Source organism: Sinohyriopsis cumingii, chromosome 8 (genome assembly GCF_028554795.1).
Source record: "Sinohyriopsis cumingii isolate HCF-2022 chromosome 8, ASM2855479v2, whole genome shotgun sequence".
Taxonomy (NCBI): Eukaryota; Metazoa; Mollusca; class Bivalvia; order Unionida; family Unionidae; genus Sinohyriopsis; species Sinohyriopsis cumingii.
The window spans coordinates 65,238,153-65,263,974 of record NC_142968.1 but is presented as its reverse complement, the minus strand read 5'-3'; the positions used below and the strand labels follow the sequence as shown (position 1 = coordinate 65,263,974).

At 34.8% G+C, this 25,822-nt stretch overlaps 1 protein-coding gene across 4 annotated transcripts in view; it reads left to right on the top strand.

Moving 5' to 3' along the window:
- The window catches only part of LOC149793704 (nephrin-like), a 162,747-nt gene extending 139,602 nt beyond the window's left edge, over window positions 1-23,145 (top strand). For 2 of the 4 annotated variants that reach the window (XM_089967705.1, XM_089967704.1), the window contains exons 17-22: window positions 2,778-2,903; window positions 4,787-4,814; window positions 6,191-6,378; window positions 10,618-10,758; window positions 14,528-14,566; window positions 15,139-23,145. In XM_089967705.1, coding sequence (XP_089823831.1) covers window positions 2,778-2,903; window positions 4,787-4,814; window positions 6,191-6,378; window positions 10,618-10,758; window positions 14,528-14,566; window positions 15,139-15,311 — 695 coding nt within the window. In that variant the 3' untranslated portion in view covers window positions 15,312-23,145. The remainder of the gene's footprint in view (window positions 1-2,777; window positions 2,904-4,786; window positions 4,815-6,190; window positions 6,379-10,617; window positions 10,759-14,527; window positions 14,567-15,138) is intronic. The other 2 variants (XM_089967706.1, XM_089967707.1) reach the window with 2 other exon arrangements.
- The last annotated feature ends 2,677 nt before the right edge of the window (window positions 23,146-25,822 follow it).

Sequence of the window (25,822 nt, the reverse complement as noted above, 5' to 3'; positions counted from 1 at the left end):
AATGAGCACCAATAATACCAGTGGCCTTCATTACCATGTTACCGTGGAGTTAAATGACACTTAAAGGATAAGTCAGTTCTTGTCACACAGATTATGCTAATCCCAGTAGTGTAATGCTTAACTTCCCTTTCATTTGTAGTGTGCTGATTTGAATTGCACATAAATGCATTATGACATCATATTGATCATAACATTTTTGCAACTTTGATCGCCTTTGTAATCAGCAATGTTTAAGTATCTTGATGTAACCATGGATTTTTATATATACATCTGCTTCTTTTTTCTCTAATGAAGAAAGGTCAAACTCTGAGTGCTTTATTTCTTTAAGAAGAAATACAATAATTTTAATGTAACTTATTCTTGTGAAGTAAGTTTTGATCTTTGTAAAAACAGAAGAGGCTTTCTCCCATTGAATACATTTTATAGCAAGAGCTTTTGGCAATGTAGACATGCAACATCACAACTGCCACCATTATAATCATTATCAACAACAAACAACAATAATAATAATAATAATTCTTATCATCTGCACTATCCATCTATCCACATGCATTAGAAATTTAGTTTCCATACAATAGATAAGAGTTTTCCACCATATACTGTTGTGGAATTTCAGGCTGGCTTGCACATAGCTTAAGGAAGAACCATATCAAGTTTGGGGTAAAAAACTTAAAGGTCATTGTCACATACTGAAGTAACGATGATGGTTTCAGAAATGTTCAGTAATTTCTGATCCATCTGCAGTTACCAGACTTTGTGGATGGCTTGTACATAGGGAAAGAAAGAACAAATTTGACTTTGGAGTCCAGAGGTCAAGGTCACTGACTGTAAGGCCAAACTTTATACATGACATGCACTTGTAATACTGAAGAAGATTGTTGATTGTTGGGTCAAAAGGTCATTGGTCAGAATCTCTAACTATAAAAGCTGGACAAAAATTATTTTGAATATCTACATAAAAGAATATTAAATATTCAGTTCCTCAACAAATTGAAATAATGAAAAACATTCTTTTTTGAATGCTTATATATATAAGTATGCTTGAATTAGGTCCTAACACAAAAAAGCTGGCTGTATGGTGCCAGTTAAAAGTTAATTGGTTTGGTGCTTTATGGCACAGCAGCACAAGTAGATTATTTAGATTTTTGCCAAGGCAACTGAAGTAAAGTGCTTGCCCATGGACACAACACAGTAGCCATGTACTCAGGTTGGTCTAATGGTAAGTTATGAACCCGCACTCCATTAATCTTGAGTCTGGCAATGAGCTACTGCGGCTCCTATGAAAACTATAAATACAAAGAATTTCACCCTTCCACGTAAATGTAAGCTTTAATTGCAACAAAATGAAATACAAAATGCATGATTCATTTTGATTTGCCTTGATGTGAACATTTTCTCCATTTTGGAATGACTGTAGTGAGCAAAATTAATCACTTCTTTGCACAGTTTTGACTTTTTCTGTTGTCCACTACTGTAAGTACTGTGACATCTAGGTTAATAGTAAAAGTCCAGATTTAGGGTTTATTGGCACATGAGCACAATGCTGGCATTTGGTATCAATACTTTTTGAAATGTAATTGTGAAGAATTAAAAAAACAAACACTGGGAAGGTAACTCCCTTCATAAGTCACATATACATGAGGTACATACTACAAAACAAAGGATCAAAGGTACATTCTTATCTGACAACATGGTAAAAGATATGTGAAAATTTTGAGTTTTAAAATCATTGAGCTTAATTCATCACTGCCTTCAGTTCCCAAATCTTGTGCTGTCCATTGTTGTAGCATTATGACATAATTTAGGTCAAACACATGAGATCACTGAGGTTACACATGAAATCACAAATTTTGATAAAATTCAGTTACTGATGTTGTTCAGTGTCACAAAACCATTCATTACCAAGTTTCTGAATAACTACCTGAGCTGCCATCACATAATGCACTGGCAGGGCATGTGTTTGTTCTACTGATTACTCCCCAAAAACTGCAGACTCAAATATGCCAGTACATTATGCGATGGCAGAACTGGGTCTGTGCAATTTGCAGTTGGACATGGCTTATAAGCAAGTATGGTACTTGGTGGGCTACCATCCCAGAATGTAATTAACATTTTCTTTTAATTAAACAACATGGTAGGTTGTCATAGCAACCTTTTATCTGCAGATAGTATGTTCCTGGCTTAAGGCATGAAATGTGTTCTCCACATGATTAGGCTTTTCATAGCTTGTTGGCATGGCTGTAAAACATTAAGAGGCTCATTAGGGGAACATGTATTTGGCTATAAATCATTTCAGACTATATTGGCAGCTTATCATCATAGCTCCATTTTAAAATACACCAGGTTTATGAGCTATACCAAGTCTGGATCCTAAAATATCCAAGTTCTCTTTTGCCAAATATGATCTCTCTCTCTCTCTCTCTCTCTCTCTTACACACACATACACACACACACACACACACACAACACACAACACCTATACAGTTGACTTTGAAATTATGTTTCAGTCTCTAAATCAGACATCTTAACCTGTTGCCACCATTCGCATTAATGGTGCATCTTTGAAAGATAAATTTGATAAAAAGTGATCAACTGTAACCTCACTTCCAGTGTTTATTTTATATTGGTTTAAATACTGACTTGTGTCACAGAATTGGAGATGTGTTGTAAGTTCATGTACATTTAAAAATCATTTCACAGTTTCATCTGTTTCATGTCATTTTCGATATAAATTTTTATTGAATCACAGTTTGAACCTATTTACCTGTATTTTGCAGGAGAGCCAAGTACTCCAGACTTGTCAGAGACCCAAGTGATCATTATTGGCTGTGTTTGTGCTGCCGTACTTGTCATCCTTTTGATTGTACTAGTGGTCATCATCTGCAAACGCAGACAGAGATTAAGTAAGTAGAGTGAAAGATTGAATATCATGATGCTGATTATCCAAGATGTTGTTTCTGTTGTTAACACATTAACCCCTAGCGACAACTTAACGGGACAGTAGGTAGTAGCCTACTGCCGAGCTCTGTAGAGTCATGGTCATGCATGATGCACTAAAATCAGTGGTATTATAGAAAAATAGACAGATGTAGCTCTACGATGATACCAAATAATCTGGAATATCTTCAAAATACAGATTAAAAACTCATTTTTTTGGACCCGACTTTTTTTAACCCAAAATTTGCCCGTGTTGTCGGAATCCGATCTTAGACTTTTTGGTTTCATATCTAAGGCAAACCAGTATGAACTGCAAACAGACAGATGAGCCTTTGCAAAAACTAGGATAAGATGGGCATTTGGAATAAAGAGTGGTCTCCATACAAAAATAATAGTTCCGTTTAGCAAAAAAAACACACAAAAAAACAACTTTTACCCTTCTGCTCATGCGCGAGTCAAATAGCCAATGAAAAGCCATGTTTCTAACAACTAGGCAGTATGTTATTGAAATTTGACCGGGGATTCGGTGTTTTCGAGTCTATTCAGAAATAGCTTTCAAAATGTGTTTCCTACTCTATTTTCAGGCAAAATGTCAAAAGCTCCAGGGGTTAATGTGTTAAATCATTGTTGTGTGGACTTGAAATATTTTCCACATATTAAAATATCCAAATGGGGCTCCATTGCTGTGAATGAAATTCTTGCCTGCCAATGAGCGCTGAAAACCACCATTGACTATTAAGTGGTCAGAGAGAGCCTTATTGTTAGCTGACCTTATCTTACTGAATGGCTCTTCATACATAGTGTTCCAGTCAGTATTTGCTGTTTTCAACTTCTTCCTCAAAACCAGTGATCCAATTTCATAAATTTGGCATGGATTTTCAGATTTGTACAACTAATGCTCATCTACAAATATGACCACCAACAGAATTTGACCAAATTTGAAAGAAAGAATAATGGCATGGAGGTCATTAAGGTTTGCGCAGATCTGCTACCAGATTTGGTCATCATTTATAAAGCAAACAAAAAATACTTTAAAATGACTTCTCAAAAATAAAAATAAATTAACAAAAAACTGATTTTTACAAAATTTGGCAGAAAGCCTCCTGGCACAAAGGGCTTATAATTTTTCTAGTTTTGCAGGTGTTGCCAATTCGCCAATCCAAAGCCACAGTTGATGTTAATCCACAAACAAATACGGCTGCTGTTACAAAGAAAAGACAAGCCTTTGAAAACTTTGTTTCAGGCAAATTTGACAACATTTGACAGAAAGTGTCCTAGGTTTTAAAGACCTTCAGATTTATACATATCTGCCATAAAATATGACTGATGTTATATCAAAACAGAAATATACTTAGACAACTTGATCAAGAGCCTAAACAGAATTTGACAGACTTTGAAAGAAAATGTTCCGGTATAAAGGATAACCTCAGTCATTCTTGGGCCTCTTAATTTTTGTTATGAAACAAAATGTCAGTCCAACAGAGGAAGAAGAATTTTAAATGTGAAATTTTTTTTATTAGCTGAGCATTTGAACCAGTAGAAAATTTACCTTTAAACTCGTTAGTAAGTGTTGAATCATTTTAAAGCAATATGATTTGTCTGATTCACACTCTTTGTATTTGTAAAACACATTATGTGTTCATATTACAAGGACTTGAATATATTTAATCTTCCATTTGTTAGTCAGGAGGTGAGATCATTATGGGATTATATTACAGTGTTTTAACAAAGTTTACTTCTGAAAGTCTATGCTTAACCACCAAGCATTTGTGGCAATTTTTTAAGACATGATTAATTGTAAATTTTCATTTCCTTCTACTAACTTGGTGATTTTTTTATTTTATTTTAGAGAAAAGTTCTGAAAATGAAACAGCAGCGTAAGTATAACTTTTTCCTTGTTTAACTTTTTAAACTCCAAGACTATTTCATGGCTTACTGTTAACAACCAGGACAATAACTAAATTTAATGTACAGTACATGAAAGCAATTTAAGTTCACAGCCGCAATATCATAAAGTGTTCAGTTGGAATCAAATGTATGTCATTATGTCAAATTAGATGCCTTTTCAACGGAAGTGACTTCTGAACAGTTAATTACCATGTATACTCACTTAAATTAACTTGCTGTGTATCATATATACTTGTTTATAAGTTGAGTCCAACTGCAAACTATAGAGACCCAGTCTGTTAGGAGTTAATTGGTAAAACACAGATCCTGATCTTCCAGTGCATTATGTGAAGGTAGATCAGGGTATGTGTTTAGTTAGACTCTACTTAAATGCAAATATATGGTAGGTCCTTTCTATAATAAAAATAGCCTAATTGGAACCATTTCTTGCCATTCACCTTTTATGGTGCATTATTATATTTATTTGAGTGATTTCTTTTATTTGAGTGAGTGCATTTTCCATCTTTATACTAAATATCTTGGTTGGGATAATTATTTTAAGAAAGGACACTGCTACTTGCATCAGTGGCTGTAAAAATTACCACTGAATCTGTAAAGTAGGACAAAGTTGAGGTCATCCATGAAATAGGTAGATACATTTGACATGCTCTTTAAACTGCAACGCTCTGGTGGCCTAGTGGTTACAGTGTCTGCCTCAGATGTGGGAGGTCATGGGTTCGAACTCTGGCTGAGTCATACCAAAGATTTATCAGAATGGTACTTCATGGCTGCCTCGCTAAGCACTCAGCATTAAGAGGTTAATGTTAGGACTGGTCAGCCTGGTGTCAGGATTTTGTGACTTGGTGGGACATCATGCTACATGTCTGTATCATGATGCCCCAGTGCTAGGCATCACTATACACTGCCACACTGCAAAATTGTAGCAATATGACTGAAATTTGTTAAAGCTACATTAAAAATCCAATCACTCACATACACAGAGTCTTTAAACTTACTATGAAAATGAGTATTGTTTGAGAATGCACTAAAATATTACAGCTTTCCAGATTTATGCATTTTGATAACATTATTGAGAACTGGTAGGGCACTACTAGACCTTTGAACAAGTAAACAAAAAATCTAATGTGAAAATGGCACATGTGCCATTAGGAGGGATAATGAGGGAAAAGATTTACTTTCCAACAATACACATCTACAAGCAGATAAAATTGGAATCTTTAATTTGTTATCAGAAAGTTTTGTTGTGTTCATTATTTTTTAATTTAGAAATCTTGGAAGTTAACATGTAACACATTTTAGTTCGATTGTGAAAGCATGGGTTTTAATTATTACTTATCCTTTACAGGCACAGAACACAGACACAGCCTGTTAACGGTACAGTACCTACTGATAAACCACGTCAAGGGTATGAAAATCAAGGTATGACTGACATAGATATGGTAGATAGTGGTAGTAAAAGAGGAACAGTAACAAGAACTAACCATTATGATGGAAGTAACTGGTCATATACAAATTACACAACAAACCATATGTGTGAGTATTTTGATTCAATACAAAAAGCTACTTTCCCTTCCCCAAACCTGAACATTCCTGCCGTGCCAACTTTTGTTCTTGTCTGCTTACATATCCATAATTATTCTGCATACTTTTTGCTTCCTGCAAGTTAACTTGGTCATTGCTTATTGGAAAAAACTTACTGATGAACTAGATTCCAAACCTTTGAAAATATTAAAGTTTAACTAAGGGTGAAAGTGCCAGTTGTGCATTTCTAATTTGCCTGTGCTAACTATCAAGCTTGTTCATTATTTAGATTTTGAAAATGAAAAAATAATTAGGTCTGTATTTTTAAACTATTATAACAATTATTTAACTTGGAATTTTCAAATGCAATAAATTACAATAAATGTATTCATCACAGTTGGCATTAACCCCTCTGAGTGCCAAGTATGAATGCCATATCAAGTACATTCTCAGATAAAAATATGTCCTATAAGTGTGTCAGAGTGTGCTAAAAGTTCGTCAAGTTCTATTTTATTGTTAATTGTCTTGTTCCATGTGACTGATGTTACAAATCTTTCATCAGTTCTAATATTTTGTGGTGGGTGTAATAATGAGAGTAACTGAACTGGAGATATATACATATATATATATATATATATATATATATATATATAAGTAACTAACTGGTTTATGACAGATACTTATGGTTGCATGTGTAGAAACCTACTTGCATTTAGTCATAAAGCCTTTATGTGAAACAATAATACCTGCCATTGAACAGCACAACCTGTATGAAAAAAAAAAGACCACTCATTTTTATTGTTGTAAAGAAATATATTATACATATAACTGTGATGACAAACCTATAATGTTCCTTGGTAGAAATATGAAAAATAATCAGCTTTCCTGCCTTTTCACTGCATTATATATATATATATATATATATATATATATATATATATATATATATATATATATATATATATATATATATATATATAATCACCTGAGTTTAATCCAAATGCAATCTGTGCAGGCTCAGCTCTACTATCACATAATGTACCAGCTGATTTGGGTATTTGCAGTTCATTAGGAATAATCAGTAGAAATATACCCTGATGTGCAAGTGCATAATGCACTAGCAGAACAGGGTCTGTGTTGTTTCAAATTGGACTATGCCTGTAAGCAACAATACAATACATCGGGTATAAAAAGAGCATTTCAAATTACTGAAAACTTCTGCCTGGGTACCCACTCAAAAGAAATTGTATTAGATGTGTACAGACCTGAAGTTAAGTCTGCATATTTTTTTTAAATTAAATGTATCCAATATATATCACTATCTAATGTCATCTGCTACAAAGTCCAAGAATTCATCATCATTGTCTGAGGCCAAAAACCAATATTTTTCTGCTTGGCCGACCATCCATGTTTTTCATTGCTCACCATAGCACTATTTTCCCCTCATGAAAAAAATTCCTGAAATTGATTTGTGCATCTAAGTTTTGCGCAATATTTAAAGCGCTTACTACATTGTATATAGCAAAAATTTTAATAATTATGTTTTTAAAAAAATAATTTAAAACCTAATTTTAAAGCCATTGTAGTAGGAGATATATATTTTTTTCTTTTTGCCTGATAAAATTCTGAAATCCTCCAATGTTGTCTGATAAATCATAGTGGTATTTATAGTCCTTGTAAATATTGTCTGACCCTCTTTTCTTCATCACACTGTCATATGCGGATGCTTATTTAGAGACTGAGCTTGAGTGTTGTAAGTAACACTTTGACCGTAGTTGTTGAAACTAAACACATACCAGTTGTGCAGCAATATCAAATAGACACCCTCTGTTACTTGCCACCGAAACGCACTTGTGGCACAATCAAAGGGTTGTCACATGGGAAAACAAGCTATGGGATTATGGTCAGTTATTTACTAGAAGAGCCGGGGGCCCCGAGTGGTCTAAAGCGCTCTCCGTTATGGATCACTGCCATCTCACATCTGTCTGCGTGTGTTCGAGTTGGATTCGGCTAATGTGGGTATGTGAGAAAGCTTGCCAGTAGTTTCTCGTGGGTCAGTGGTTCTCCCGGGTTCTTCCTCCACCATTAGTACTGGCCGCCATGTATAGCCTATCGTGTGCTGAAAAATGGCATTAAACCCTACAACAACAACAACAACTAGAAGAGCCATACCTCTGCTTGGCACTAAAAAAGTACACAAATGCAAGGCTCAGTCAAAAGGTTTGTCAAATTAAAAAAATTTGATTTGAGTGCTGCCTTAACAAGCATTGGCAGAAAACTTGTATACGGTAAACAAGTACCTGGCTCATCTTATTACCTGGGTAATTATCAGCATGTGGGTACCCATTGACAGCTTTAAGTATGCTATTAAACCTGTACAAAGGATCCCGCTATTTTTTTCCGAAACGGCCATGTACCTTGCTACTGATGAACTGTATAAATTCATCATCATATAGCATCTTTCCATTATTTTCATCAGAGCACACCCTTACTACAATCAGTTATTATTTCATCCATAACGTGCATAAAACTTTTTGGGGGTAAATATTAGTTGCAGAAAGTTATCGGAAATATTTTATTTTGAAAATAATTTGCTTGAAAAATAGACCCTGCATTCAAAATCAAAAGAAGAAATTTCTTTTTGTTTCTTCACCAGTAATTATTTTATGCATTTTCATGTGGAAAATCTCTATCAAATATAATTTTTTCATATATCGACAGTCCTTTTTAGATGTTTGGTACTGGATTTTTTTCTCCAATGTTTTCATTTGTAACAGCGTATTTATTGTTTACAAATTGTTTTCAATGTTGTCTACAGTATATGCATATAGGTGTCTTACACCGAACTGACATTCATTACACTTGAAATTTCTACAGTTCACTTAGGGCAGAGTTATAAAATCAAATGACATTGTCACCAAAACAGCATCTGTTCACAGACATACATGTAGTAAAAACCATATCTCAGGTCATAAACATGGCCATAGAAATAACTACCAAGAAGAAGAAACCTTGAATTTCAAAGAATGGACTGTTTCATTCAGGGTGAATACAGTCTTGGGTATGCCAGAATATGAAAAAAGCAAGTTTTGTTGTAATTAGGGAACCATCACTTTGAAACACAATTGTTTTGCTTATTTCACATGGAATGGCATTAGCTTTGCATCCAGCCATATGTTAGTGTGAGAAGAAACCATCTATCACAGTTGTCTTTTTCTCCCACTCCAGGATTATTATGTTATGATTAAACAAGCCAGTAAATGACCCACTTTGTTTGGCTTGTCTTGATTGATTTTATCTTATTAATACAAGCCTGTGAAGATGATGTAAAATTCCACCCAAAAAATATTTCCTTCCAAACGATACTAAAATAATTTTTGAGTGTCCATCTTGGATGAGGGAGTTCGTGGGTTCTAACCCCAGCCAAGTCATAACAAAGACTTATAAAAATGGCACTAACAGCTGCCTTGCTTGTCACTCAGCATTTAGGGGTTAGTTTTAGGACTGGTCATCCTGGTGTCAGGATAATGTGACTGGGTGGGACATCTTGCTATGTGCCTGACATCACATCACTATAAACTGCCACACTGCAAACATAATAGCGATATGACTAAAGAATTTAAAGCTGTGTAAAAAAAATCCCCAATGGATACTAAAATAATTTTATGTACACATTTCAAAAGAGTTCATTATAATTCAGTTTTTCTGCAAATAGTGTGATCATTCTTGTTTAGAGTTGACAAAGTAATCATCATAAATCAATAATGGAAAATGTCACATTTGACTGCCAAATATTTTTGATGTTTGAGTTTAACTTTAACCAATTTGATAAGATATCATTAAGGAAGAAATTTCTTACATGATATTTTTATGTTAGACATTCTTTAGCTGTATTATTTTTCATTGCCTTTTTAAACTTTATCACTCTTATGCTTTTGTGTGCTAAAATCATGAAATCATATGATTGATATTGTTTGGTTGCTAATTTTCATCAGTTCTAATCACACAAGCACGTTTCACAGCTTTCATTGTTTTAAATTAGAACATACATTGTTATTACATTCCTTCATGTAGGAAATATTACATCCCTCTATGTAGGAAATATTACATCCCTTTATGTAGGAAATACTGTGTAACTCTGTTCCATTATCATATAGAGGTGGGACAAAAGTTACTCATTTATCTGTAATTAATGTTCAGCTATGGCCCTTTTTAGATTCCCTCTGACCTACAGTTACTTGTCTGTTGCAGATGATACCCCCATGGACACTAGAAATGGGTATCCCCCCAACCCCCACTATACACATGGCGAGTCTGTCCCCCTTGACACCTCTTACGATTCCCAGCTTGAAAAGCAAATGTTTGAAAATGAAATGAATAGACGAAATGCAAGTAAGTTCTCTAGACTAGATTCTTGTTCATTTCATGCTTGTTATATTGTTATTGTTTGGGTTTTTTAAAAAATATTTTTTGTTTTGTTTTTGTTCATTAGCTGTCTTATCTTACTGGTGTCAATTGGTGTAAACTATTTTTCTTGCAGATGATTATATGGGTATACAACACTAATATTTTTCATAACAAAGAGAGGACACGCACACACATCATAAATGTACTTTTTATGTGCCTATTATATCAGTCCATCTGTCTGATGCCCAATTCATTTTCTGCATAACAGTTTTACTTGTACTTGAGGTAAGGAAGAACCTTACTGATTATTAGTGTAAAAGGTCACAGTTTCTACATATAGTGGAACCTGTCTTGAAAGACCACACCTTCTGCCAAAACATAATTTTCTCTCCTGACAGGTGGTCTCTCATAATAGATCATAACACTATATAATCAATAAATTGGTACATAGAGAACCTGGTCTCTCAAGACAGGTGGTGTCTCAAATCAGTGGTGTCTCCAGACATGTTTTACTGTAATAACTAAATTCTCAAACCATCAGTAGTTGCTAAACTTGTGCATAGCTTGCACTTAGGGTAAGGAAAAAATGTTGCCTTCAGAGTCAAAGGTAAAAGGTCCCAGTCTGTGTGACTAAAAGAAATAAAAAATGGTTTCTTCATAACATTATTTCTACATGACATACCTCATCCAAACTTTGTGGATGGTTTGCACTTGGGGTAAGAAAGAAAACTATTAATTTGGGGTTTAAAGGTCAAGGTCATTGACTGAAAGAAGAAAAATTGTTTCTAGATATTGACGTTAGTATTATGTCACTGACCTGATCAAAACTTTGTGGATGGCTTGCTCTTAGGATAAGGAAGAACTCTAGTCTGGGGTCAGAGTGCAAAGGTCAGAGTCACTGTGAAAGAAGTAAAATGGTTTGTGCACAAAGAATTCAGTTAACTGCATAAGGAACTATTAAACACGGTGGGCAATACCATGTGCTGTTCTGATACCCTTTAAAATGGAGATTATTCATTGATGAATCTTAGACCTAGGATCCCAAAGGCATGGGATATTGTATCCCCCATCCTTCAGTTTTTGGGGACACCACATTTTAAAGGGACAAAGGAAAACAGTATATAGAGCTAAAATGCATAAGTAGTTGCTATAAAAATGAGATCTGAAAGTTTTGCCACCTTGTAATACATGTGTTGTCTACCCATCCTGTCTTCTTTTCCTTAGACATGAGCATAATTGTAACACATGTGTTGTCTACCCATCCTGTCATCTTCTCCTTAGACACAAGCATTATTGTAATACATATCGTATAAAATGGTCGATTAAATTATTTGTACATTTGAATATCTGATTCATCTAAAATGAACTGCATAGAGAATTTTCCATTCCAGATCTTGCTCACATTAACGTAAGCGTTCAATTATCATCTACCATCATTCATTATAATGACTTCCATTTTTTTTCTGAATTATTTTTCTTTTCAAATTGATTCATTCCTTAAATGACAGATTTTATGTTACATAAATTAGCTTCCTTATGTATTTAAATCAGTCTTGAAAAGAATTAAATTTTCATCACCAGAGTTATTTATTCAACTTCACAAATACATTACACTATCCGCTGTCAAAAACGTTGCATGTCAGGAGACTACCACAAGCCTTACATGTTTTCATTGCCTGATATCTTGTTTAAAACATACTAAAAGCTATCTTGCTAGGGGGATTTTTTGGCCATTGATAGCACCAACATAACATGGATTGAAATGTACTAAAGAGAAGTAGCAAGCAATCTGACAAGAAACAAATGGGGGTGGGAGCATTGGACAAAAAAATGTGGAAAACTTGCAGTCCTATGTTTTCAAGAGCAACACTGCCTCCTGTCTTTTTTCTCAGTTTTTTGTTTTAAAAATTACACCAAGTTTAAACAGTTTAATTAAAATTCTAAAAATATTCAGTTATCTGCCAAAATTGAAGACTGACAGATTGAAGACTGAAATTTTTATTAACTCATTAACCCCTGGTGCCGCATTTACGTGGCAGGAGGTAGTAGCCTACTGCTGAGCTCTGTAGCGTCAAGGTCATGTATGATACACTAAAATGGGTGGTATTATAGAAAGGTAGACAGATGTAGCTCTATAATGATACCAAGTAATCTGGATGTTTTCATTGCACTACAAAATACAGAGGGAAAAACCTAATTGTTTGGACCCGTTGTTTTTTCAACCAAAATTTGCCCATGGTCAGAATCTGATTTTGTGCCTGGATTTTAGACTTTTTGACCTCAGATTTAAGGCTTACTGGTCTGATCGGCACACACAGGTGAACCTTTGCAAAAAAATAGGATAAGGTGGGCATTTGGAATAAAGAGTGGTCTCGATACAAAAATGATAGGTCCATTAAGCAAAAAAAAAAAACTCCAACTTTTACCTTTCTGCTCATGTGCGAGCAAAATAACCAATGGGAAATGATGTTTGTAACACAACTAGGCATTAGGCTGATGGAAAACCTCTTGGAAGTCGAAAACGACAAAAACCTTTAGAGGTTAATGAGTTAAGTAAGATGCTGAAGATCCAAACTGTGTCCCTGGTTATTCATGGGGAAAACTCAATGACAACAGTATTTCAAATAAATGAATCACTTGTCATTCAGGGAATTTAAAATATGCAACATGGAAGTGATACTTGTGTTGCTTCGTTTAATGGATCGCTGTGAAACTTTTGTACCTGTCATGGTCATTATCAGAGTGGCACATATTTTCAAATCGTATTCTTTTGTGTAATTGTGTAATAGAGCTCTTTTTGGTTAAAGCTGGAGGCAGTATATTAAGGAGCTTTTGAATACTACCTCTGGATTGCCTTGAAACTTCCACATATTATGGTCATCATCATGCATGCTAACTAATGATTGTACTCGTACTATTTTAGGAATAGTTGAACGTTTTTTATATGCCCACCTAAAGTCGGATCATGTTATGGTATAATACTGGCATGTATAGCTTGCTTCAGGGTACAGATAGCAATTATTAAATGTGTATAATAGAAGAAAATCTGACGATAGCTTGATCTCCATCGTCTGCAGTTACTAAACTTTGTGAATGGTTTGCACATGGGGTAAGGAAGAGCATTATTGATCTGGAGTCCAAAAGGTCAGTGGTCAGGGTTAAAGTGACATCTGGGGTCAGAAAAGGTCTTTGGTCAGGGTTAAAGTGACTGAAAGAATAAAATTGGTTTCTGCACAGTGACATTATTTCTACATCATTTACCTGGACCAAATTTTGTGGAAGGCTTGCACTTGGGGTACTGAAAAGTCTGTTGATTTCTTTTGTCAAAAGATCTAAGGCCAGGGTCACTATCACAAAGGAAAAAAACTGGTTTTTGCTTAATAACACCACAGACCTGAACTGAAGTTTGTGGATGGCTTAGATTTGGGGAGAGGAAGAAGCCTTTCACTTTGGAGATTTTTAAGAAAATGTCAGACGTCAAATCTGACAAAAGTGTTTACTGCGCAAAATTTTAAGTTATCTACATAGTTTGGCATTTTATATGCCATTTATGGTACTTTTGTTTTGCTGAGGACTCCTCTCCATCACCAGAGTTAGATTTAATGAATTTCTTTTTTGAAAACCAGATGATTTTGTTGGGCAGTCAGATTTTGTAGAATGATTGTCCAAGATGGACAGCCATGCTGTTTAAAATTTTCCCACTTCTGTTGTATGTTGAGTAGTGTTTATAACTGAAAATATTTCTTTGTTTCAGATTTGAACGGGGATCCATATTACAATGAAAAGAGAGGAGGTGAGTTGATACAATGTTAAGAGACTGAAAAATGTAAACCAGTGGCAGATATTGATAAAAAGCAGAGTTTGTGATGGACATTTAGTTCACGAATTCAGTATGTGGCAAGTTTCTTATTCCGAGTTGTCTAAAGCACTTTCCATTACGGATCACTGCCATCTCACCTGTCTGCGTGGGTTCGAGTCCAGGATTCGGCCAATGTGGGTATGTGAGAAAGCTTGCCAGTAGCTTCTCGTGGGTCAGTAGTTCTTCTCGGGGTTTTCCCGGGTTCTTCATCATTAATACTGGCTGCCATGCATAGCCTGTCGTGTGCTGAAAAATGGCGTTAAACCCCACAACAACAACAACAGCAAATTGCTTATTAATTTAGATCAGCAGTACAGAGATCTCTTGTTATAAAGCTATGATGTCTTGTTGAATAAGCAGTCTTCACAAGCTCCAGATTTAAATGATCAGGATTTCCAGTCACTAAGAAAATACTAATCTCGTTTCTGTTAAAAACTCTTATTTATTTCAGTGTACAGACTTCTGCATATAACAACATATAATGTAAGCATTTTTTTTCTTTTCAGATTTGTCCTTTTCAAACTTTTCAAATTCACCAAGAACACCCACAAAAGATCCACAGCAGTTCATAAATTTGACACAGGATCGAAAAGGCGAGGGTGGTGGCGGCATGGAGAGTGGATATTCCACTCCAGAACACCAAAAACCCAAAAAGGTTATTTATGAAGTTGTTGTATGATGTACGTATGTGAAACCAGTCAACCTTTTCTGAATTCTGTGCACTGTGAACCAACATAAACAGATTTGTGTACAGTGAACCATTCTTGCCTCCTCCATTGTGAGAGCCAGTAACATGACTACCCAAGTTTCCCAATCACATGCTTCCATACTTGATGCCTTTCCTTTTGTATGTGGTTTTATTGTCATTCTCAGTGCATGATTGCATGGATATAGTGATGTTTCCATGGCAACTACCCATTCTTTATCAAGTATTCTGCTATTTCCCATCAACTTCTTCTTGGAGTCTCAACTTCACACAATTGAAGGACAAACATCACACATATTTGCTCGAGAGCTTCATAAGGAAGTCTTCCAATGAACTATATTTAAGGTAGTCTTAGACTGAATTGAACCAGTCTGTTTATGAAGCAAGTAACCAGTCTGTTTGATTGACTGGTAAATAATGTTTCAAGACCAGTGTCTCGATTTTTGAATTCCATAAGTCCAGGCAATAAGATTGGAGGAATTCAAGACTTTGCATTTTAAAGCAAAAAGAAACAGTATATGTGGCCTGCCATACTATGATATCCCTACAAGTTGTTGGATTATCAGTTGCAGCTCCCACTGGAAGTACATATCTCAAGATTTTATAGAGAAAAACATGTGAATTATATGTGTGTTTTAATTGTACTTTCTTCCTCCAATCATGATAACAGAAATATGTAGCTGTGAAGTATTGAACAATTGAACAACTGCTGGAGTTCAGATGCTGCAATAACCTGCACTTGCACATGGGAGCCTTATTCGGAACTATTTTATAATCCAACATTTTTAACCATGTCCACAAATCATAATGTTGACTTTTCATTCATACCATATATACTCATAAGTGGGGTCCGACTTCAAACAACAGAGACCTTGATCTGCCATCACATAATAAACCAGTAAATCAGAACCTATTTTTATTCTACTGATTACTCGTAATCAACTGGTACGTTTGGTTATATGCAGTTTGCAGTTGGACCTGACTGGTAAACGAGTATATATGGTACATCTAATGCCATGTTATCAAAATGGTGCTTGATTGAGTCATATCAAAGAATCTTGATGTTGCGGGGGGTGAGGGTCAGATTCATAATCAAGTATCCAAACAAAAGGTGAATATTTCAGATTTATGTATGCAGATATATTTTTTTAAGATACGTATGGAATGAATGGAAGTTGTAATGTGTCTATAGTGAACACAGCTTGGCATATTTTTTTATGTTCCGTCATAAGAAATTTAGTCATGAAATTTATTGATATCCAACTTATAGACAAGACATTATTTTGCAGCCTTATAATCCAATAAAGTCGGACCTAGATGATACTTATCTCATGGTAACATATATGAATATTTTTATCTTCCTCTTTTCATAACTAACAAAATTGGAGATAGAGATTTTCATTGAGCTGTATGAAGAGGTATGAAAAAAACTGTTTTCAGTTGGCTATTACACTCACACGTGTGCAGTAAGGTAAAATTGGACTTCTTTGTATATTGGGCTGTTAATTATCATACCCTGGCCACTTTTTTACTTCAGAATCTCCTTATCCTTCTTTTTGCAAAGGTTTGTCTCTTTTTGCAGTTTGAGCCATTCTGATTTAGCTCTCAGGCCAGAAAGTCTGGAAAATCTGGACATGTACTCCATTTCCAAAAACCAGTAAATTTTGGCCTAAAAAATTGGGTCTTAAGAATTAGGTTTTTCCCACTGTATTTTGTAATGCGAGTAGAAGCATTATTTTGGTATCATTGTAGAGCTACGTCTGTCTACTTTCCTGTAATACCAGCCATATTGGTGTATTGCAAATGATGTTAATGGTACAGAGCTCAGAAGTAGGGTACAGCGTTGTGATGTGTAAACATGACACACTGGGTTAATGAATAAATCTGCCTGTGTTTTTCATGCAAAATGCATGCGCGATCATGCTTTCGCTTTTTCATTACAGCTATTACGTACAGCATATGTCCAAGAAATGAAAATAAAGGCAAAAGGGACTATAAGATTTTTTAGAATTTCAGACAATCAGCACAGAAATCTAAAAAGGAACATTTAGTCTTTTGGTTGTGTTTGGATAAAAAGCAGGAAACTTATCAGCATTCTATATCATTTAGCAGAGCTGTCAGACCCACCCACTTTCATTTCTGTACAATCCCTCCTTTTATGGATTTAAAACAAATATAGTAGACACCTGATATTAATGAGACCTTTATTGAGCTTGATAGTCATTGTGGCGTGGGTACATGTTAAACATCTGGCAGGATATTTGGGCAATTTTAGCTGAGTTGTGGCATGAGTACATGTTAAACATCCCGTGGGATATATGGGCCATTTTAGCCGAGTTGTGGCATGTGTACATGTTAAACATCCAGTGGGATATTTTGGCAATTATAGCGGAGTTTTGTTGTGGGGACATGTTAAACATCCAGTGGGATATATGGGCCATTTTAGCCGAGTTGTGGCATGTGTACATGTTAAACATCCAGTGGGATATTTTGGCAATTATAGCTGAGTTTTGTTGTGGGGACATGTTAAACATCCAGTGGGATCTATGGGCAATTTTAGCTGAGTTGTGGCACAAGTACATGTTAAACATCCAGTGGGATATATGGGCAATTATAGCCAAATTGTATCTTCCTTTACAGTCATACCTTAACTTGTTTACTATATCACTTTCCTCCACAAAAATATACTACTTCAAGCAAAAGGCCGAGTATATCATCAGACCTGCCAACCCTTATGATTTTATCATAAGTCTTATGAAAATGACCCGTATAATACAGACTTAAGGAATAAAAAGAAAAACCATGGAAATGTGGTTGTTGCAGCAAAATCCAGATAATTGGCTCGTCTGTGCTTGATTTGGATCTGGATTTCATATTAGATTTAGTGGAATTAGTCAGAAAACCAGACTAACTGTACAGTAGTGCTTCAGACACTTTAAACTGCACATATTTTTCCTAGCAAAGCATCTGCATGATCAAGCTGTTGATACAGAATATTTAAAAATGCTGCAGAGATACTGATGCATGTTTAAGATGAAAGGAAAAAAATAAGCCTCTTAAAAAAGTTTTAATAATCAGTGCAGAAGAATACAAAAGAATATTTTGATTGTTCTAAATAAAAGTAGTAGGGTACAATTTATTAAAATCACATGTTGATTTGAGTGTGGCAGGAGATATGATTGCCATCATAGTATGAAATGAAATCAATTCCAAGAATTTAAGTAGAAATATAGTTGTCAGGATAATGTGACTGGGTAGGACATCATGTTACATGTCTGCAGCATGATGCCTCAGTGCTACACATCGCTATAAACTGTCACACTGCAGACATCGTAGCAATATGACTGAAAAATTGTTAAAGCTACATTCAAAATCCAAATCACACACACACACAAAACTTTATAGTAGCAATACATGATATTTTGTTACACCTAATTAAAAACTGGTCAAACTTACAGAAGATAATCAAATGCCTTACTGAGACAATCTTGTTAGGGTTGGCATGTCTGTATCATTCCCAAGAAGGTGCTTGTTTTCACTTGAAGCTACTGCTCAAAGACCATCAAACAAAAAGAAAAAGAAAACTACCTTATTTCAGTTAGTGATGCTTTTTGACTGATACCAGGACAAATGTTTTCTTCTATGCTACTGAAGAGTCACAAAAATAGTAATTAGGGAACCGGTCAGGAGGTGGTGCAGTTCAGGGTAGATGCCTCCTGAAGTGATGAGTGTTTATCCGTAACTGTTCAGAAGCAAAAGGTGCGTGCTAATCCACATAATCAACATAAATTAATGTCTTTATGTTTTTAAATATTCCCATTGACAAAATTTAACATTCTAAAGCCACTTTCAATGTAGGTATGAATGTTGCAAGTGAAATTTCAACATTTTATATGCAAATAACATTAACCATGGCAGCCAATCATGGAACAGATTTAATATTGTAAAATATGAAAGTTGTAAAGAAAAAAGTTTATATTCTGTATGTGTGTATGTACATAAGTATCGAGCACAGACACTCTTAATTCTAGTCATTTGATGAAAGTGGAATAAAAAGTAAACTGTTTGGTGTACAAATGTTCTCTGCAACTCTCTGGTAGTTCTTCAGTTTTGTCCTGTCAAAAATTTAAATGTGAAATCGAGTCGAGGTTATTCCCCCTAATCTGATAAATGGGACCACCTGAAAACCCTGTCCCAAAAATGATTAAAAACAATGTTGTGTTACTGTTTTAAGTATTTTTCCCCTATTGACACGATCATTTTGTTTCTGTAGTAACCCATTCAGATGATTAAAAAAATGTTTTATTATAATTTGAAGTAAGTAATGTTTGAAATTCATATATCACCGTAGCAATTGAAGGCATAGGTTTTGCATGAATGTTTAAATATTAAATACTCAATCCGAAAGTAAGAAACATGTTTTGATAAGTCTCAGAGATTTGTTTTTTGCAATTATTGGAAATTTTGGAGCTATACAATTAATAATAATAATAACAATATGATCTTGTTTTACTTTATTATTATTATTATTATTATTATTATTAATGTTAAATTATACTGTAATCCAAATAAAGGTTCTAACATTCTCCATTAAATAATGACATAACTGTTTTTTAAAAAGTCATTTTTCCCTAATGTTTAACATACTTGTAAAGATTTCTTTGTCACCATTGTTAATTAGAATGATGCATATCAAGACAGTGTTTTTTACATTGTTTTTAACTTGTTCATAAATAAAATTTCTTATTACAGTTTTTAAGCTCTGAAATTTATAATTTGAATATCAGACTAGACAAGTCTCGATATAAAAAAAATTTTATATATCAAATTCTTCGCTTTTATTTTGAACGTAAGAAGAATCCTATGTACAAAGCATTAATGTGGTAGTTTGAAGTATAAATTTAGTGCAGTTATGAAGATGAGAATTACGAACAATACAAATTCTCATACTGATTATGGCAAGAATTAACTGTCAGCCAAATGTTAATTGCAAAATGTTATTTTTAATTGCCTACAAAGCCGTGATATTATGGCATTCACGATTTCCAGAATAATTATTGTTACTATTGGGGTTGAGGATCCGCTTTTCCACTGTGACAGCTTCTAAGCTGGAGAAAACTTAGCAGTGGTGGCTGTTGCTTTGACATAATTAGGATTCTGACTACAGACAGTGTGTGGAGAATGATTTAGATAGTACCATGGTTCAAAACTAAAAATACAGCACAATATCCAGTCTGAATGGTCATATTGCTTAATGAGACCTGGGGATAAACTCGAATTCGTGACATACGGGTACTGTACATATTGCATTATCATGGACTTCCTGTCCCAAACCTGTTATGCCCTGCCAAATGAGGAATGGACATACTGTGTTTTTTCGTTGTGTTTGTCTGTCTCTCTCTCTCTCTCTGTCTCTCTTAATTCATAATCATCAAGTTTTTTGTTTGCGTCAGTTTCTACAGACTCTTGCAACTTTGTGTGTGTAGATTTGTTTTGGTGGAAGCTTTGCTATCCTAGCAAAAGTAGATCACTATGGAATTATTTGTGTTCCATGAACACATTTCATGTTTATACCACATTTGACGTGTCCATTCAGCCAATAAGGCAGTCAAAATGCTTCTTTCAGGCCTTGTTTTCCTTCTGTATACCAATGGAACCTGTTTAAAAAATAGTTCAACAAGAAAAAGTTACTATATTTACTGCAAAATTTAAAATTACAAATGCAAAGAGTGGGCCATTGGTGCTTCCCAGTGAATGGTAATTTTTGTGGTTGTAAAAAAGCTTGTGTGAGAAATATCTTTTTACAGTATCAGGGGCACAATTCATATGCCCAACTACTTTGGACAACTAGAAATCATTGTTAGGCTTTACGAGTTCATGTAACTAGTCCAATTTTGACAAATTATTTTTAGATGGCACTCAAACGCCCTGTGCTAAATTAATAGGTCAATACTGGAATTTTTAAACACGGAACAAGATAGTGATGTGTACATCATTTTTTTGTGACAGAAAATTTGTTGCTACTTACCACTATACTTAATTGTCCTAGCTTGGGGGTGGGTGGTGGCTCATTTGCAGACTGAATACTGCAAGTCTTTTGGTTCTATTAGTGTGACTTAGTTGTACAACATGTTTATAGTTGCATGCTGAATGTACTTAGTACATTTCATGCAGAATAGATATTTAAATGGTCGTTGAAGAGTGAATGGTTTAAGAGGGAGAGAAAAAATAATTAGTTTGTCTGAGCATATGTTGTTATACATATAGTTACATAGTTGCAATGGCTTTTAAAGCTGTTTTGAGATACTGTTTTGTAGATGGATGTAAGAATATATTTTTCACTTGTCGATTAGCTATAAGAAGAGATGTTATAGAAACATCTATATATGTTGACATTTCATTGTAGATATTCACAGGGTGACTTCACAGAAATAACACATTATCCACTGACAAATCAGCAGTATATTTCACTTTATTGAAATATATATATATATATATATCCATCATTCACATAGGTTTTTCAATCCTAAGTTGTGGAAAACTTTTTAGATGAAATAACAATATTTGAGTGACTTTTATACTTGTAATGAGGTTGTTGCTATTTTTTTCTGGACAAAAAAATATGAAAGATAAATTTAACAGTATAGTATTTTATACTACAAAAATAAAAGAAAGATTATCTTTCAGAAAGAAACAAAAATTCTTGGAATTTACAGTACCAATATTTTTCTTATTCAGTCATGAAATCATTTGTACATCACAGTACCTCATTAGACTGAATTTTACTTAGATTATAGCTGATTGGTATTTAAAACAGTTTGTGAACTATGATGCACAGTCAGTACACTGGTACATTTGCAGGTAATTTTTGCACATGTATATTTTCCCCAATACAGAGTCTGGCATGTTCTGTTGGTTTGTATTGTGGACTTCGTCTTTGAAATATATTTTGACAAGTCATTGCCTTATGAACTTTGCTATAATTTTTCTTTACCATTACAGATGTATATTTTGGAGGAAAAAAATTCTGGTTATCTTTTTCTAATGAGATTAAAAAGACGGGTTTTTAGCCAATTGCCAGTGGGCAAATTGTGCTTGTAATCATGCATATCTATAATATATGTACATGATTGCATCTCATTTAAAATAAATATAATTTTGCCTCAACATTTTTGTAGAAATTGGAAGTATAATAAATCTTAGTATGAGATCATGCCATGCCAGTGTGGGATGAATCTATTACATTCTTTTGGTTGGTCAGTAGTCTATGCTCCAGCTTATCAGTCTTTGGTAGAATTCATATATTCTGTTTGCTTATCTTAATGCATTTGTAAATGTGACAAAGGAGTACAAAAGAAATGTAATAGTTCAGGGCGGATCCAAAAATATTGTGGGGGTTAGCTGGTATTAAGGAGTCAAGAAGTCTATGGATGGATCCCCAGATGAGAGCCATTGGAAGCTCATTTACATGGCGTAATTTTAATCATTAAACTGGTACACTTTAATATTCTGGTTGTTTCATGCTCATGGTAACAGGTGCAGGCTCAGCCTACCACCCCATGATCTGCTTCTGTTTTTTAAGGCAGAATAATTTAACACAATGTGCAATTAAAAAATCTCTAATTCGTCATACATCTTTCATATATATATTCTCACATGATCATTTCAGTACATAACATTACATTTTTAACATGCACATTTATACTGTTTGTTACATTAACTAGTTAGATATATTAAATTGTAACTATCAAAATTGACATGTATTTGTTCAGATACATTTTTATAATAAAACTGATTTCACACCATGCACTTGTGTACTGTTTTTCTCACTGCAATAATTATAGTTTCATTTCCACAGACTTGTTCCTATGATGACATGAATTTTAAGTTGAAACTCTTCTTAATTTGGCCACCGCTCCTGTGGCTTAGTAGTTAGACCGTCCACCTCAGATGCCGGGGGTCATGGGTTCCATCCCCAGCCGAGTCATACCAAAGACTTAAAAATGGTGCTTACAGCTACCTCTCTTGGCGCTCAGCATTAATAGGTTAGTGTTAGAACTGGTCGACATGGTGTCAGGATAATGCGACTGGTTGGGACATCATGCTACATGTCTGCTGCATGATGCTCCAGTGCTAGACATCAGTGTAAACTGCCACACTGCAGACATCGTAGCGATATGACTAAAAAATTGTTAAAGCTACGTTAAAAATAAAATATAAAAAAAATCATATCTTAATCTGTATTACACACATTCTGTTGAATTGGTGAATTTTCTGAGATGTGTACAATTCTAGAGATCTGTCAGTCTCAAAGGAGTATAAGAGCTGCTTCTAGTATAGCTCTATTTTAGCGTATGCTCTTTGTTTTTAGCCTGACTGTAATGATAAGTTAGCTTATTGTATGGGTTTGTGTTTTGTGGGTTTGGCGCCATTTTTAAGCACACAATACATTTGTATTTGGTGCAGGAAGAACACGAAAAAGAGCCACCAGCCCACGGGAAGCTACTGGCAAGCTTTTTAATATACTCGTGTTGGCCGAGCTAAGATTTGAATTGACGCGGGCATGGGTAAGATGTCGGTGATCTGTAAGGCGAGCACCTTAAACCACTCGGTCAAGTAGTGCCCTAGCTTATGACTGATGTGGCATTTGATTTGTTGTTAAATCTCCGCCAAAAATTGCTGTGTTAAACTTCTTCAAAAACTACCGGACCTCTTTTCAGGAAAACGTGGCACAGACCTTCAATAATAGCACAAAGTCCTATCAAGTTTGTACAAATGATGACAATGCGCCATAAAATAGGGTTATTGTTACTTAATACAAAAAAATTCTTGAAACAAATTCTCAAACACTGCTGAACAGAATTTGATCTAATTTTACGGAAAGCATCCTGATTCTGGCATGAAGAGTTATAAAATCATATGGAGAAGACATGAAGCACTCGTCTTCATAACACATAGATTCAATAGCAATGGAAATTTTCCATCAAGTTATATATTTCTTAGCCAACTGCTCTTGCATTGGAATTCGGCAGGTGAGTGATCTCGCGTTTCTTTAAGCCTCTTGCTTAAACAAATATCAAGGTAAGGTTCTATTTGTAAAAGCTGGTTTTCTACAATATATGTTGGTTAAACAACATGAGCTATGTTGTATAGAACGGCGGCATTGGGTTTTTAATGAATAATTTAAGAAACTAAAACCCAAATTCTGTTGTGGCTTTGGGGGGGGGGGGGGCAGAATTGTGTTTTGCAAGAGGGGAGACAATTTCTTGCTACTTCACTCCAGCTACGTTTGATTTCCAACATTTTACGCCATTATTTACAGGATTATTGTACACGATAACTATTATTTCCACCCAATAATAATTGTTAATTATCTTGGATTTGAATCAAATTAAGCAGACAGTCTTTTGTTTCCAATATATATTAGTGTATAAAAAATATCGCTTTTTACAAATATTTTTTTCTGTGTAATAGATTGTATCAGTATGCAAATATAACTGGAAATTATACTTACCTATTCCAATCAATTACTTTAAAATATTGGGAATTGTGTTCATTTCACTGTTACGTTTTTCCCCTTGGTTTTATCCCCTTTCTTTGTTCACTTAGGAAATTTTTAAAAAAATATTATGATTTTAACAGACAAACAGGAATCATTATTTCCATTTTCTTTACGTGTTTGAAGGATTGTATTTTTGTTGTTGCTATCTTCTCTTTATATATACCTTTTGAAAGTTCTAGCATCATTGCCATTTGCAGTATATTATGTAATGCTCCAATTTTACTTTTATTTCGAAGCGTTTAGTATCCTGTTTTGAAGTTCGTTGCTAGACCTTTTAATCGGCAATAGATGACCAGTATTATACATACATATTGACCGCTCCGGTGGCCTAGTGGTTAGAGCGTCCGCCTCAGAAGCGGGAGGTCGGGGGTTCGAGCCCTGGCCGAGTCATACCAAAGACTTACAAAAATGGTACTAACAGCTGCCTCGCTAGACGATCAGCATTAAGAGGTTAGTGTTAGGACTGGTCGGCCTGGTGTCGGAATAATGTGACTGGGTGGGACATCATACTACATGTCTGCAGCATGATGCCCCAGTGCTATACATCAATATAAACTGCCACACTGCAGGCATCGTAGCAATATGACTGAAAAATTGTTAAAGCTACGTTACAAATCACAATCACACAAACACACACACACATGCATATTGTAAACGCTCCCTCTCTTTGTAAATGGTGAGGGTTGAATGGCGGATTATAACTTCTTTCAATGCGTCCGCTTTATTCGATTCTCGTTATCTAGGAGATGATCGACCTCAGTATTATTGCCCGGATCCAGTAAACTTACAGGTAGAATAAATAGAGATCTGAGCAAATATATAGAACAGAACAACTCGAGCCCCCGTACATAGAAAATCAAAATTTAATCATTTACATAAAAAAATGGTGATAACACAATTCATTAGGAAGATACACTTCTTG